General features: G+C 39.6%; 2 protein-coding genes across 3 annotated transcripts; one reads left to right on the plus strand and one right to left on the minus strand.

Annotated features, from left to right (window-relative positions):
• Positions 1-2,831: 2,831 nt before the first annotated feature.
• On the plus strand, positions 2,832-4,916 carry slc25a4 (solute carrier family 25 member 4). Its single transcript, XM_053334052.1, has 4 exons — positions 2,832-3,042; positions 3,759-4,245; positions 4,343-4,483; positions 4,603-4,916. The coding sequence occupies exons 1-4, from the start codon at positions 2,932-2,934 to the stop codon at positions 4,758-4,760; spliced, it is 897 nt and encodes a 298-aa protein (XP_053190027.1). The 5' UTR covers positions 2,832-2,931; the 3' UTR covers positions 4,761-4,916.
• Positions 4,917-5,409: 493 nt separating this feature from the next.
• On the minus strand, positions 5,410-12,371 carry cfap97 (cilia and flagella associated protein 97). Of its 2 annotated transcripts, none has more exons than XM_053334005.1 (5): positions 11,648-12,371; positions 11,074-11,354; positions 9,860-10,060; positions 7,026-7,188; positions 5,410-5,679 (listed from the first exon to the last, which is right to left on the minus strand). In XM_053334005.1, exons 1-5 carry the CDS (start codon positions 12,363-12,365, stop codon positions 5,555-5,557), a joined length of 1,488 nt encoding a protein of 495 aa, XP_053189980.1. In that variant the 5' UTR covers positions 12,366-12,371; the 3' UTR covers positions 5,410-5,554. The 2 variants fall into 2 exon arrangements, with proteins under 2 accessions (XP_053189980.1, XP_053189970.1); XM_053333995.1 differs by having other exon boundaries at positions 5,410-5,682.
• Between the last annotated feature and the right edge of the window lie 456 nt (positions 12,372-12,827).

The following is a 12,827-nucleotide window of genomic DNA, read 5'->3' on the forward strand; positions in this document are numbered from 1 at the left end:
TCCCCCCCAACCCTTCCACAACCCCTCCCTCCATCTCCGAGATCCAAGGTTACTGAGCAACGACTTTTCCCAAATCTAAATCAGATTTAAATAATCATGCAAGAAGAGTTTAGGCGGCATTAAACACAAGAATTAAAGCCTGTCTGGAAATCATAAGAAAAGCTAATTTTCTGATCTAAAGCACGTGTAGACCAACAAAATGTTAAGTTTACTATAACTATAGGTGGGTGACTGTTGGTGAGCTATACAATAAGTCACTCTAAATTAAATCTTTTTGGAAATAAGTAAATGAAAAACTCTCGGTCAAAATCATTTAAATTATAGCAACAAACTAGTTGATTATTTTGCAGATACTAATTATGTATATATATATATATATATATACATATATATAATATTACATAAACAATCCAGGGAGTTTGAGTTGCACATGATTTTAACTTCACTGATGGAGGAATGTCTATGACTACCTGATCTACCTGTACACCTAAATACCTGACATCTCAGAATGAAAGAGTTTTAGAAGAGTAAGATGTGAGTTTAACCCAAGTGTTTCTCTATGTGCTCTGAAACTGGAAAAAAGTATGACCTTTTCTTGCAAAAAAAGCAGGTGCAAGCCTCTGTGTCAGCAAGCATTTGTCTTTACCAAAGATCTCTAACCAGCTACCAAGGCTCAGCAGCTGAGTCCGACCTCTGACCTCGTTGGTGGGAGCTACTTAAGTGTATTTCCCTGTGGAGAACAAGTAAAGTGGTGTGTTATTTGTGTTATTGTGTGTGGAGTGTGGAGTAAATGAGGAGAAAGCACCTGTTTCACTGGGTACCATGTGTGTCAGTGTGAGGATGTTGAGGCAGCTCTTGAATGTAACCCAGCTCTTTAGTGCCACCCACTGACTGGTCTAGAAAACACAACACAGCAGCAGGGAGATAGGAAAGTGGAACCACAGTCTAAGTAGCCTCCAACATGCCACCATAGAGATACAATTGTATAACTGGAAATGTCAGTGTTTTTTTTCCCATCCTGGAAATCACATTGGTCTATACACTAGTTACATATTACTAGCGTTATTAACTCTAACATGCTGTTTGGGACCCATTTTGGCATTTGAAAGCAGTAAAGACATTTTAATAATATTATTTAAACCTGAAATGTACAGAACCAGTCAAAAGTTTGGACACACTTTCTCATTGATGTGAATAGCAAAAACTGTATATCTTTACATTATATTTGTACATAGAGGGTGTTCTGAGTTAAACCCCATTTATTAATGACTGATATATGAACGCAAATACATATTTGGTAGGCCTATAGGGAATAATTATATAGGGATACTTAAGCCAGATCAAAAATGACCCACTGCGTACTATGATCAGAAAATGACCAGTATGTAGTTAGGGGTTAATAATCTTTAGGAACAAATTAAACTATTATTTAGTAAGAGTTCGTGAGATGACAACACAGCAACACCCTTGGATTTAGCGTAATACCTGTTTTTCCCTGTATTATAATCAGTACTATTGTCAATGCTAGTGTTGTTAGTAAAGTTATCAATATTGCTATAGAGATTTTATCATTACTAGTTTGATATAATCACGTTAGGACATCTCAACAACGTTAGTCGTAACTCCACACAGTCGAGGAGCGCCGACAAGTGGTCGTAAAGTGGAAGTTTTAGTCTTGGAAAGAGGACAGAGTGTTAAACTTCAAAAACACAACGCTGTACATTATGTTCAGAGTCAGATAGACTATGTATAAAGATCTGACCTCTTCACTGCATTAGAAAGAAGCCAAGTTGGCCCGTTTACCAGTTTGGATCGTGTTGCGTTTTCCAGTCAGAGCAGCGAAGCGTTACGTCCTTACCCGCGTCAATGTCAAGCTAGAATAAGCTTTCCGATGCGATATTTCACAATAAACTCCACTCACACACGGTTGTTGCCATGTGGTGTAGTAACGGACTGTTTGTTGTGAAGGACACACAGCCGTTTCCGTTCACCCTGTGTCGCATCGTGTTCTTGTGTGGGCTTGACGCATGTTTCCAACAGGTGCTAAAAATGAATGTGCAGCAAAACTGTCCGCGTGGAAAAGGCCAGTCTAAAAAGAAATACAGTAACAGTTTAATAGTATCAATGAGCTGTATTTCATTCACTTCAAAATGACATTTTCCCCTCTAATAATAATAATAACAATAATAATAATAATAATAATAATGATTATGATAATAATAAAAATAATGATGATTTTAATAATAATAAACAATGTATAGGCTACTTATGATTGTACCTTTCCTAGTAGCATTTGTTTTTGGAAATACTGAGATCAATGAAGTCCCTGTATGTGCTTCTCTCCGTGTGTGTGCGTGAGTGTGTTCATGTAGGTTAAAAGGGTCATCTTAAACACACTTAAGCTCTGAGATGTTGAAAGTGGCCTATAAAGATGGTCTGGCCTATTATAAACGCATCCTACTTGTAGAATTCCTGCTTTCATTTTAACTTGACTTTTGTAAACTGAGTTGATCTATAAATCCAGGCTGTGTTATGGCTGGATTTCAGATGAGGAGGCTGCTTTACAGCAGGATTTCAGGTAAAGGTTTTTACCATGCTGAGGATTGGAGCAGGTTCGAAATTAAAGTGTGTTTTTATTACAATCAAATAACATAGATTGTGTCCTTTAAACGTCCCCGGCTTGGACGACTCTTTCCTTGAGGAACATGGCGCACTTCTTGAACTTTAACCTCGGATATTTATCCAACCTCGTTTATCTGTTTGACAAGCTCCAAATCCATCACTCAAAATTCTCGCGATAAATGACCCCCATATATTAGGGCAGATGGGGTGGCCTCGTCCACTTGAAGGAGCGTCGGGTTTCCTTGAGGACCGTGGTTAGGTTTTTAGAACAGTCAGGGGTCTCACATCCCGCACAAGAAAGATCCAACCATGTCGGACGCGGTGATTAGTTTTATGAAGGACTTTTTGGCTGGTGGCGTTGCCGCTGCCATCTCCAAAACAGCTGTCGCTCCCATTGAGAGAGTCAAGTTGTTGCTCCAGGTAAATACCAGAACCAACTTTTCCCCCCACAGCTTGGCTGCATATTCATTATTTTGTGCGTAAAGTGTGCGTAAATGTTGGATAACTGGTAAATCATACGTTAAAACTGTGAAACTGCAATATTTTTAATGGAAGAAAAGTGCCACTGTGCTACTGGGTTCATATGGTCTGTGCGTAATGTCAAGGAGCACGTGAGAGGTCCTTCGTCAATGAGGAGATAGTTTTACGCACTGGCTCTGCAATGTTGGTGATGATGGCAAGACTGCCAGACAGTATACAGTGTGTGCTTCAATAAAACGGCCATAATACCCATTTTTGAGCTATTACTACGTTTAATAAGTTAATTATTATTACAGTTTAACGGATGACCGCAGTAATATTCAGTGAAAGTTAATTGCTAAATTTAACTTCAAGTATGTAATCTAATCCACAGCGGATTCTCAAGTGACAGGAGTGTGCCTGTAGATGGCAAGGCCTACAACTAATTCACAACTCCTGGCTGAAGAATATTAAATACTGGCTAAGATGTTGTAAATACAAATAAATATGTAGTTACAAGTATCACAATTACAATTTCACAAAAACAATATTCAACTGCTCAGAGGATAGGTGCCCTGGCCCAGTTACTTTCCATCAAGTTTTTCAACAGGATTCGTCACATTTGTTGGGAGGAAGAATGTCACTTTTCATGATATTTTTTCTGGTCTTGCTTGCAGGTCCAGCATGCCAGCAAACAGATCACAGTCGACAAACAGTACAAGGGAATCATGGACTGTGTGGTCAGGATCCCAAAAGAACAGGGATTTATTTCCTTCTGGAGAGGCAACCTGGCCAACGTGATCCGTTACTTCCCCACCCAAGCCCTCAACTTCGCCTTCAAAGACAAGTACAAGAAGATCTTCCTCGGTGGTGTGGATCAAAAAACACAGTTCTGGCGTTACTTCGCTGGCAACCTGGCATCTGGCGGTGCCGCCGGTGCGACTTCTCTCTGCTTCGTCTATCCTCTTGACTTCGCCAGAACAAGACTCGCCGCCGACATCGGCAAGGGCTCAGCTGAGAGAGAGTTCACCGGTCTTGCAAACTGCATCAGCAAGATCTTCAAAACCGATGGCCTCAAGGGTCTTTACCTTGGATTCAACGTGTCAGTCCAGGGTATTATCATCTACAGAGCAGCCTACTTCGGATGCTTCGACACAGCTAAAGGTGCGCACATCTGTTCGACTCGACCTTTAACCTTTTTTATCCTCCTATAGGTGTATTTTCTTGTGACTTTCGTGTGACTATACTCCTCTTCCAACAGGTATGCTCCCAGATCCCAAGAACACACACATCGTCGTCACCTGGATGATTGCCCAGACTGTCACCGCCGTAGCTGGTCTTATCTCATACCCCTTCGACACCGTCAGACGTCGTATGATGATGCAGTCTGGACGTAAAGGAGGTGAGTGTCACTAAGCTTGTGAATGATGTCATTACAGTGACGGATTTTGGCGCTATTGCGCGCTTTAGGCATGCATTTATGAACATTGCGCATCACTATCCATGTCTCCATTTCCACAGCTGACATCATGTACAAGGGCACAATGGACTGCTGGAAGAAGATCATGAAGGATGAGGGATCAAAAGCATTCTTCAAGGGTGCCTGGTCCAACGTGATCAGAGGCATGGGTGGTGCCTTTGTGCTGGTGCTGTACGACGAGATCAAGAAGTACACATAGGCTACTAATGTCTGTAATCCACCAATCCCTAAAGAAACCCTCCACCTCGTTTAAGTCTTAGTTTTTGTTATGAAGGGATAACAGCTCGTGTTACAGCGCGGGGAAAGTAGGTATATTTGATGTGTCTCCTCAGAAATCTGTATATATATCCCTTCTACACTGCATGGCCAGTCTTTTCAGTGCGGCAGTCAAGCTGGTGGTTCAGTGGAGTTGTGCTGATGAGGATGTCACTACCTTTTATACGCTGAGGCCCATGTGTTGTTACGTTGTGACCATTCTGACTCTGTATCCCACCTCATACCTTATTTTAATAAGAATAAAGATTTCTTATTTCTCTTTATGTGATGCCAATGGTCTGTTGTCATGGCGATCTGTCGTCTCTTTTCAGACTTTGAAAGAAAAAAGTCAAATGCATTTTTTTGTTTTTGTTGCGGACAAAAGATATCCATCATAAACACACAGAGACCTGCAGTACAGAGGTTGTGACGAAACCTCTAAAATGATCAATATTCAAGGTCAGTTTCACAGGATTCAAGTAATAGAGTAATTTTTGGTAAAACATGCTCAGACAGTGTTTTATCTGTACACTATTCCCCTATTTGAAAGTGAAAAATTACCAAAATGCCAAGTGATAAAATAAGCAGCTTTATTTAGCAAGAAGCAATATATAGAAAGCAAGAAAAATATTTCAAATGCATTTCTAAATGTGTAAAAACTATTCTCAAGTGCAACAAATATCGGATGTCATCAATGGGAGGCAGTGATGTGCTGCTTTGTAGATCAGATGACTGTTGTTAGCACCAAGCGGGTCGGGCTGAGCTGAGTTTTTTTGACATGGGTACAGATGTGCTGCTGAAGTCACTGGTGATGGAGGCTGCTCTGCTGTGGTGGGCAGCACTGGCCGACCTGGAACCCTTACCTGCTGGTGTGGACAACAGAGAGAGGTTTTCTGGTTACAGCTTAACTGTCACATACTCAAATCAAAAAACAAACTTTTAACTTTTTTTTTTTACTCCAAATGTCCACTGAGAAAGAAAATAAAAATTGACATTTAATACGTAAACTTGATCAAAACATGTACCAGCAATGACTTTAAGTTTATACAATATGATGATATATAATGACGAAAAATGTCACACAGTTTTTTTTTAGCACTCATCAACAATAGCCCAATTTGAATTGGCTTTGATATAAAGTTTAATGGATTTGGAGCAGTAACATTAGTCTCTACTGATCGATGAATGAATGGGTGAGTCTTACCAGTAACTGTCATCCACAGCCGTCTTACACTGTTTAAAACTCTTCGCCTTCAGTTAACTGAGTCTCTGCAGCCATCTGGAGGCGGCGGGTCATATATGTGTGATAAATCTGCAGCCTCCAGTTTGACAAGTGGCGCATCACAGCACAGTGCCCTTACACACGCTGAGCCACCTTGTTTAAATCATGATGCACAAATGACATCAGTCTGCTACAAAACACAGACATGATGTAACTTGGTGTATTACGGACCAGTTTACCCAGGACTCCTGGGTTACGCAGGACATCCCGAGACACTGGATTACTGAGTCTTACTGGTGTGTCTCTGCAACGTCACCGTGTTGCAAAATAAAACCGGCGACATTAGCAGAACACACGTCTTGATTGGATTATAAGCACCCGTGCACAAGAGATTCAATATTTCTGTTCTGTAAAAATTACAGATTATTTCAGATATGCGACTTAAAGCTTGTATAAGACTCACATTTAGGAGGTGCTGTTTAGCAAAACGAGTACACCAAATGACAATCGTTCGACGTGGGGATAATAATTTTACAGACAAACAAACACACACATACATCAACCTGCTCATGTGGAGTCAGATCATTCACTGAAGGTTAGGTGTATACAGCAGATGCTTTCTCACAGGTGGTCTATTTGAAATGTGACAAACCACATTTCCTCGATGGTTCTCCTCATATATCTTCATATGATTGAGAAGCAAGTTTAATAGTACGTACCTGGTATGAACAGGTCACCATACTGTCATACTGTCTGAGGTACATAAATTATGTAATATTTAAGCATTTTTAAGCACAGTAACACTCAGACCTTAACAGTTTGTAAGTAATTTGACCTGATATGGTATTAGAGAGTGCCAAAGTGTCAGATTGTATATGATACATTAATTTAGCATATTAGTCTCATTTACAATCTTATCACATCTGTTCGTTCTGAATGAGAAACGCTCGTTTAAAACATGTTTTGATGTAGATATGAGTCAACTACCTGAGGCCATCCTGCTGGTGGACCTCTCTTTACTTGTGGTGGATGTATAGATGGGGGGCTGAGGACCTCCTGGGTATCCACTTAGGCGTTGATAGTCTGCCAGTTGTTCTGAACGCTTCAGTCCAGGTGAAGCCTTGACGGACTCCAACCTCTTCAGGAAAGCCTGAAAAAAAAAAAAAGAAAAAGCAAATCCGTACATAATTAAAACCATAAATGCAAATGTCCTGACATGTGGAAAGATGTGGGTATATAAAATGTTTGAGGTCAATGTCAATAGCTCTTGTGGGTAAGCTATCAATCATTTTGAACATAAAGTGCTTCATTATACTGTATATGCTCCTACAGGAAGTCTTCAGTGCCTCCAAGTGTGTATAACAGCAGAATTAAATATGCAACAGGAGTTTTTTGTGAATGAAAAAGGTTTTTCTAGCCTTTGATTCAAAGAGCCGTTTACTGTTAGTAGATAATCTTTGTTCTGGCTGTTGACCAACAAATTATAACAAACCACATCATATTTATAAAGTGTTAATCATTCATAAAGTGAATGCATATTTGACTCAGAAATGAAGCACACAATTCTAATTTTACAAATCCCAATTAAAGTATAAAAATAGACTAAATGAGGCGCTTCACAACAAACACAACCAAACTGCACGAGGCTGAACAGTGAAGACGAGTTGCTGAATGTGAGACATGCAGTCACACTCCCACATGCATGCTGTGCACAAGTCGCTCACTAATCAAAAGTCCCACGTAATGCAAAACAACTGGAAAAAATCCCCACAGTCGATAGCAATTCCCCTAAAGTGCACAAGTTCCTCAGTGATCACAAAAAGACATTAGTGGCTCATAGCTGGGAAGAGCCTAGTCACCTACTGCATTTCCAGTGTATGAGCAGCTAGATCTAAATCACTTTTTTGGCAGAAAATTAAGCATATTGTGTAATTTACCAATTTTTAAATATATAGAAGTAGTTCTACTTGTGCAGGACAAACGAGGTGTCTTTTATGTGATGTGTGGGGAGGTTATACTGACTACACAGCATATTCAGTTACTTCACTCTAAGAATAGAGAGGGCAAAAAGCATCCATGACAACGCAGGGAGTTGGACTAAGGATAGGGGACAGTCTGTCCTGAAATGATTTGAGACACATTTCTTGCTAACAACAACACTAAAGATCTTAAAATCAGTGATAATGAGAAACATTAGTGACAGTAATGTTGAAGAAACAAATGTTTTCTGGTTTCACTTTACAACACCTGTCTGAGGAGGAAGCGGCATGCTGCTGTTGGCCAGTGACTAATCTAATGATCGTTTCCTGATTAATTTTAAAGGAAGTGCCACTTGTCGAGTCCTGGGTTTCTATCATTAGTGGTCAGGTGAGGTTAATGTATGGGGTGAGAGGCTTAAACTTAAGAGGTCTTATAATGTCACTACGTGGCGCTGCCTGGAGGCTGCCACCTGCTGCCATCTGTCCAAATCCATGCGTGTCTGCTTTCAGGGGAGGCTCTCTCAGACTGCCAGCACCTACAGGACCTAACAAGTATCTTTACATATATAAACACTTAAGGAAGCAAATACATGATAAAATAATAAGTAATATAACTGCCCAAAATCACAGTTATGTACACACAGAGTAAAATATGACTGTGATTAGTTTAACTACCTAAACTGCGAACATGTTTTCTTTTGGTATCTACAATAGCTGATTAAAACCAATTACAGAACATTTCATTAAAAACACGTCAGCATATGAAACTCAGACATGTTTTAGAGGAAATCACTTAACGGATCATTTACAGCCCTGTTTGAGAAGGTGGTTACACTGCCACAATTAGTTGATTAATTGATTGAGTGCCTGGACCAGGCACCATTAATTCATTAGTTGTCAGAATTAAATCTGTAATCATTTTGATCATCAAATAATAATTTTAGTCAAACTTTTTTGTGTCATAAATGATAATAAAATGGATATCTTTGGATTTTGAACTGCTGGTCCAAACAAACTTTGAGCTTTAAGAAATTATCAAGGGCATTATTCTCTACTTTCTGACATTTTATAGTCAACACAATTAACTTATGTTGCAGCCATAGCCACAATTAAAATACATTTGCAAACAACATATTTTCACTGACAAATCAAGGATGAGAACTTACGTTTAAAGAAGCAACAGCAGCTACATATTTTAGTGTCTGTTTAGATACAAATAATTACGCAAATAAGAAACCCTGAATCTTCCTTCTTGAGACCAAACGTCACCGATATCACCCAACGATCACATCATTTTATTTAAATAACTGAAAAGCCACCAGTGTGAATGCAACTAACAATTATTTTCATTATCAATTAATCACTTGCCTATAAAATGTCAGTAAAGAAAGAAAAATACCTGTCACATTTTCCCATAATTCAATAAGATGTCCTCAAGTGTCTTATTTTGTTTACAATGACAAAAGAAAGCAGCATCCTCTTTTTTAGAGAGCTAGAAATAGTTATTTAAAAAAGGACATCAATTATTTATCAATTATCAAAATAGCTGCGGTTTCATTTTCTATTCATCAACTTATCGATTAATCAAATAAATTACCGGGCTATATACCTGCAACCAGGTCCAAATCAGCTTCCCAAGATCTTGTACTACTACATGGTGATCCAAGGAAACATAATTCTGATGTACAGTGGATTTAATGAGAGTAACTGACACTGTTTAGCTACAGCGAATTAACCATTAACGTGAAGCACAAGAAACATTTTGCTCTGTGCAACTTTACTTCGTTTTAAAGAGCACTGAAGAAAATGGTTTGAAGTTCCCACACTGGAAGGCAAACTCACCAGGTTGTCCCTCTCGATGCGTCGCTGTTCCCGCTGCCTTTTGATTCCCTTGCTGGTGGTCCTCTCTTTATTTGTGGTGGATGTATAGATGGGGGGTGGAGGACCTACTGGATATTCACTTAGGCGTTGATAGTCTGCCAGTTGTTCTGAGCGCTTCAGTCCAGGTGAAGCCTTGACGGACTCCAACCTCTTCAGGAAATCCTGTAAAAAAAGAAAAAAAAAAACCCAAATACATAATTAAAACCATAAATGCAAATGTCCTGACATGTTCACCTTGGAATGATGTGGGTATATTAAGTATATGAGGTCAATGTCAATAGCTTTCGTGGGGAAGCTATCAATCACTTTGAATATAAAGTGCTTCATTATACTGTATGCTCCTACAGGAATCTTTCAGTGTAATTAAGTGTTAATCATTCATAAAATGAGCGCGTATTTGACTCAGAACTGAAACACACAATTTTAATTTTACAAATCCCAATTAAAGTATAAAAATAGACTAAATGAGGCGCTTCACAGCAAACAAAACCAAACTGCACGAGGCTGAACAGTGAAGACGAGTCGCTGAATGTGAGACATGCAGTCCCACTCCCACATGCATGCTGTGCACAAGTCGCTCACTAATCAAAAGCCCCACATAATGCAAAACAACTGGAAAAAATCCCCACAGTCGATAGCAATTCCCCTAAATTGCACAAGTCTGTCAGTGATCACAAAAAGATAGTGGCTCATAGCTGGGAAGAGCCTAGTCACCTACTGCGTTTCCAGTGTATGAGCACTTTGAAATCTCTTCAAACTAAATCTAAAATCACTTTTTTTGGCAGAAAATTAAGCGTATTGTGTAATTTACCAATTTTTAAAAACATAGAAGTAGTTCTACTTGTGCAGGACAAACGAGGTGTCTTTTATGTGGTGTGTGGGGAGGTTATACTGACTACACAGCATATTCAGGTACTTCACTCTAAGAATAGAGAGGCCTTTGCTACATGGTGGTCCAAGGAAACACAGATTTGATATAGATTTGAAGAGCTGCAGTATTGTTGACATTGTCAATGAGATTAAGCTACAGCTAATGAGATAAAAACTTAAAGCAAAAGCCTTCTTCAATTTTAAAGAGAGAAGAAAGTGAAAAAAGTAAATATGCCAAAGAATGGATTTTCTAACCTCCAGTCAATATTTAATAAATATCTAATAAATTCCCACACAAGACTCACCAGGTTGTCCCTCTCAATGCGTTGCTGTTCTTGTTGCCTTTGGAGCGCGCTGTGAGAGTGTTGAACGACAGGCAAGTCGTTCCCTGTGTGGGATTTCCTTCCCGCTGCACTTCCCGGTCTGGATGTTGGAGAAATGCGCGACAGCTTGCGAAGAAGGCGCTGGTTCTCCCGATCTATGCGCCTGACGTCATCGTTGGTGAACGAGAAGTTCTTCCTGTTTCTCCTTCCTGGACAGCTAAAGACCACTTTACCTCCGAGCTGAATCTCTGAGATGAGAGAGCCTGATTTATGGAAAGGGAAGTTGTTAGTTTAATTGGTCTTTAAAAGGTAGTTACTGCATTTTATGTGATACACAAATGGCTCTTTGACTTGAGGACAAATGGTCAAGTACGGTTTTGTTTCTTCCCATCAAATACATCCAGAATACATGGGAAATATGTACAAGAATAAAAAAAAGTCTATTTCCCTTTAAATGCCTTTAATTTTGCCTTTAAATGCTTTCATTTTAATAGCATATATGATATACATCATCGTAAATGTAACTGACAGACGACAATGGCAAAGTTTTACTCACACTCCTCCACATCCGGATCTGAGTCCTCATCGTGATGTCTGTTACTAAGGCCAGTGGAGGGCACACTCTCCTGCTGCTGCTTTTTACGGCTCCTGTCTTTGACCCCTGTGTGATTCAGGTCCAAATATTGGCGAGGGCTGATGTCAGGAGTTGAGAGGGGGCTCACATCTGTCACTGAACCGTCTGACTCCACTGTGCGAACTCTGGTTCTTCTCACTCGAGGGGATAAAGAAGGCGACCTTCCTGAGTTCGTGTCCGTACTGACCTCACTTGAAATGGGAGACGGACTTCGGCGGTGTTGTGTGGGGGATTTCTTATTCCTCTCCTTTGAGTGTTTGGGATTGGATGGTAACACTGCTTCAGTCTCATTGGCATCAGCCAACAGAGCCATAAATGTTCCACTAGACTTTCTTGAGTTCAAATTAGAGTCATTCCCACAGTTACCAGTGTTATTGATTACTTTATGTGATTTAGACAACACGCTGGACCTCTGCGACATGCTCCTCACGTCTTCCTTCAAATGACTGTTGTCCTGCTTTTGGTACTTTTTGGTCCCACCGGTCCTCGGGGACAACCCACCTGCTGTCTTGCATGTATTCTCAGTCTTCGAGCCTCTATCCATCTTTTTCCCTCCATCTCTGCTGGCATGGCTGTCATCACAGTCACTGTCGAAAAACGAGTGATCCACCTCACCTTCTAGCTCACTGGGGTTAAACATGGCAGTCTGTGTGTCTGTCAAGTTAACACTGGACCTGTTGTGTAAGATTGAAGTATAGTTAATTTAAAGTGTATAAAGCGAACATGCCACCAAATCACATGTACATGTACACATTACATGCAAATCTGATGTTTTAAAGAAAATTAATGTCACTCCACACATTCGCTGGTTTCTATTTGTTTCCATAAAACATACAAATCAATTACCAAAGTATATAATCCATCACAACAACAAAGTAGTAATAATAATGATAATAATAATAGTAATAATGATAATAATAACTTTATTTGTATAGCACCTTTCATACAGTAAATGCAGCTCAAAGTGCTTTACAACTAAATAAATTACATACACCAAGTGGTTTCGCATAAAAGGAACATAAAACAATGTTAAAAAGAACAGAAAAGAAAGAGAAAATAAATAAAAACATGAATGGAATATAAGATGGTATATAAGAGTAAA

The sequence above is a fragment of the Scomber japonicus genome, chromosome 2 (genome assembly GCF_027409825.1).
Source record: "Scomber japonicus isolate fScoJap1 chromosome 2, fScoJap1.pri, whole genome shotgun sequence".
Lineage (NCBI taxonomy): Eukaryota > Metazoa > Chordata > Actinopteri > Scombriformes > Scombridae > Scomber > Scomber japonicus.